Raw genomic sequence first — 4,096 nt, forward strand, 5'->3', positions numbered from 1 at the left:
ATATACCCTCCCTTTCATCTTCACTGACCATTTCTTTCCACACAATACCCCACCCAGTTCCCTGAATTTCATCCATCCTACACGAACTCTAGCCGTAACAGCGCTCAAACATCCTCCATCCGCGTTCAGCTTATCCCCTAGGTAAACAAAGCTTTCCACTCTTTCAATACCACCACTCAACCCCGTCCTTGCGTCCGTCCTATTAATCACACCATGAACACATTTCTTACATTTGAACGTGCCTTCCACCTTTTTCAGTGCCCCCCTCACACTACTACATCTCTTATGCACCCATTTCTGACATCCTATACACAATACCGAGTTAGCCTTCACTCTCCTGTCACATACCCCACAGGGGTCTATTTTACTTATCACTCGCTCCCCACCTTCCCCACTCACCATTACCTTCGTCTTACCAATATTAACTTTTAACCCTTTCTTTTCAATAACACTTTTCCATCTGTCAAATTTTAACTGCAATTCTTCCATGCTATCAGCCATCAAGACTAAATCATCTGCATACAAAATCTCAAATAACAACCCCTCCATTATGTTTCCACACACAACATCCATCACAATTGCAAACAGAAACGGTGATAACACTGATCCTTGATGCACTCCTACCTTAACACCAAAAGCGTCCGACATCCCCCTTCCAACCCTCACCTTTGTCTTTGCCCCTTCATACAGCTGCATCACAGCTTTAACAAGTCTCTCATTCACTCCTTTCTTCCTCAACGCCCATTCACATACATACATACATACATACAAACAAACAAACCAACGAACATACATACATACATACATACAAACAAACAAACCAACAAACATACATACATACAAACATACATACATACATACAAACATACAAACAAACAAACAAACACAAACAAACATAGATACATACATAAAATATTCATTTAGATCAAATGAAAAAAAAAACATGTCCCTGATAGAGAGAGAAGTAGCAAAATGAAAAATAAATAAGCTGAGTGAATGAATGAGTGAATGAATGAATGAATGAATAGATGAATGAATGAATGAATGAATGAATGAATGAAAGAATGAATGAATGAATAAATGAATGAATGAATGAAGGAACGAACAAAGGAATGAATGAATGGTTTGGTTGAATTAATGAATTTCTGAATAATTGAATAAATTACTGAAACAACGAATAGATGCATGGTATAATGAATGAATGGATGAATGAATGAATGAATGGATGAATGAATGAATGAATGAATGAATGAATGAACAGATTAATGAATGAATAAATGAATGAATAAATAGATTAACAGATCGACAAACGAATGAATCGAACGACTGAACGAATGACTAAATTAATGAATGAGCGCACGCAAAAAAACGGATAGCTATTAAGACAGCTTTAATAATAATAATAATAATAATAATAATAATAATAATAATAATAATAATAATAATAATAATAATAATAATAATAATAATAATAGCCACTACAATTACATTTAAAAATATAATTATTTCATCATAGTTTTCAGTAATAATAATAATAATAATAATAATAATAATAATAATAATAATCGTCATCATCACAATTATCACCAACATCATCATCATCATCATTACCATCATCAACACCATCATTGTCAACATCATCATCATCATAACCATCTCGTCAACATCATCATCATAACCATCTCCATCATCATCATCATCATATTTTAGATGGCATGGAGGATCACAATCATCAACATTATCATCACCACCATCATCATAACCATCATCATCATATTTTAGATGGCATGGAGGATCACAATCATCAACATTATCATAACCATCATCATCATAACCATCTCCATCTCCATCATCATCATCATCATATTTTAGATGGCAAAGAGGACATTTGGTTGAGGTTGTACTTCCGAATCTCGGCTCTAGTCCTCCTGAGTTGAGAATCTGAAATACAAATGCATTAAATAATAATTATTATTAATAATAAATATTAATAAATAATAATAATGACGATTCAAGATTCATAATAATTATAATAACAATAATAATAAATAATAGCTAAATTATTATAATATTAGTAATAATAGTCGTAGTAGTTGTAGTAGTAGTAGTAGTAGTAGCAGTAGTAGTAGTAGTAGTAGTAGTAGTAGTAGATGCAGTAGTAGATGTAGTAGTAGATGTAGTAGTAGTAGTAGTAGTAGTAGTAGTAGAATAGTAGTACTAGTAGTAGTAATAGTAGTAGCAGTAGTAGTAGCAGCTGCAGCAGCAGTATTAGCAGTAACAGCAGCAGCAGCAGTAGTAGTAGCAGCAGCAACAACAACGACAACAATAATAATAAAATTAGTCATGGTAATAGAATTAACTTCACTGACTAGCACTGGATAGGGCGCTGATATTCTCAAACGAAGTTTTATTATTATTATTAGTAGTAGTAGTATTTTTATTATTATTATTATTATTATTGCTTTTCAAGTTATTATTATCATTATTATTACTATTGTTGTTGTTGTTGTTGGAGTTCATCTTATTTATCCTATCAATGTACAACCTGGCAGCATTTGATTTAGTGGTTAACGGTCTGGTCAAATTAACATCATTAATTTTATTATTATTATTTGTATTATTATTATTTATATTATTATTATTTATATTATTATAATTATTCATATTATTATTATTTATATTATCATTGCCAAAAATCTCCGCTCTACTATTACCAAAAGACGCATTAGTAGTATTTAAAAGATTTGTGATAAAAGTATTACTAGTAGTAGTAGTAGTAGCAGTAGCAGTAGTAGCAGCAGCAGTGGTAGTAGTAGTAGCAGCAGTGGTAGTAGTAGTAGTAGCAGCAGCAGCAGTAGTAGTAGTAGTAGTAGTAGTGGTAGTAGTCTTAGTAGTATTGGTAGTATTTTTATTGCCATTTGATACAAGTTTCTTGTTACTATTGCTGATGTTTGTAATGTATATGTTGTTTTTTTTGTTGTTGTTGTTGTTGCTAGTATTTTTACTACTACTATTGTGATTACTGATGCAAGTAGAACTACTGATACTACTAATGCGTGCTGCCTTCGTTGTTGTTTGTGGCTGCTGTGGTTGCTGCTGATTTCTTTGCAGAGTCCTCTGTAAAGAAGAAGTAGCTGACATCGCTGCTGATGATGACAACGATGACGTAGAGAACGACGACGTTGATTGGCTGCTATTTTTAGAACTGCTATTAAGTTTCGTTGTTGGTGTTGTTGTTGTTGTTGCTGTTGTTGTTGTTGTTTTGGATACTTTAGTCGCTGGAGCCGATGATGATTTTGTCGCTGGAGTAGTACAAGTAGTAGTGGCTGTAGTAGTAGTAGTGGTAGTAGCGGCTGTAGTAGTAGTAGTAAATCTACTAGTAGTGGCAGTAGATTTAGACGACAGTCTTGCCGATGTTGATGTTGTTGTTGTTTTTGTTGCAGATGTTGTAGTTTTTGTTGTTGACGTTTTTTCTGATGTTGTTGCCGATGCTTTTAGCGCTGAGGCAGTTGTAGCGGCTACATCATGGGCGTTTGCTATTTTAGCATTAGTCCTTGTCGCTGGTGTGGTTGTTGTGGCTCTTAAAGCTGGTACTGGGGGTAGCAATTTTGCTGATGTTGATGTTGTTTCTTTTGATGTCTTGACAACTGTTGCAGTTTTAGAAGTTGATATTATTGCTGCTGCTACTGCTGATATTGGTGTGGCCGTTGTGGCTTTAGTGGCTGACGTCGTTGCGGTTGTTGACGCTTTCAGCGTAGTTGCAGCAGATGGAGTTGCTAATGTTGTTGTTGTTGCTGCTGCTTTGGCAAGTGTAATACTTGCTGTGGTTGATGTCATCATTGTTGATGTTTTAGATGTTGCAGTTGCTGATGTCAACGATGACCTACATGCTGTTGATGATCTAGATGTTGTTGTTGTTGTTGATGATCTAGATGTTGTTGTTGTTGTTGTTGTAGGTGCCTTAGATGATAAATTAACAAAGGCAGTTGACGAAATTGCTGACTTTGTAGCTGAGGTTGATGATGCTGCTGTTGTCGCTGCTGTCTTTGATGGTTTTGTAGCAGCTGTTAGCTTTACTTTAGCTGTTGTGGCTGCT

General features: G+C 34.7%; 1 protein-coding gene across 1 annotated transcript; it reads right to left on the reverse strand.

Annotated features, from left to right (window-relative positions):
• Window positions 1–1,861: 1,861 nt before the first annotated feature.
• On the reverse strand, window positions 1,862–3,837 carry HELRODRAFT_183133 (hypothetical protein; the record flags this gene model as incomplete). The annotated part of the gene is made up of 3 exons (XM_009033832.1): window positions 1,862–1,941; window positions 2,370–2,575; window positions 3,467–3,837. The coding sequence occupies 3 exons, from the start codon at window positions 3,835–3,837 to the stop codon at window positions 1,862–1,864; spliced, it is 657 nt and encodes a 218-aa protein (XP_009032080.1).
• Between the last annotated feature and the right edge of the window lie 259 nt (window positions 3,838–4,096).

Source organism: Helobdella robusta, assembly GCF_000326865.2.
Source record: "Helobdella robusta unplaced genomic scaffold HELROscaffold_99, whole genome shotgun sequence".
Lineage (NCBI taxonomy): Eukaryota > Metazoa > Annelida > Clitellata > Rhynchobdellida > Glossiphoniidae > Helobdella > Helobdella robusta.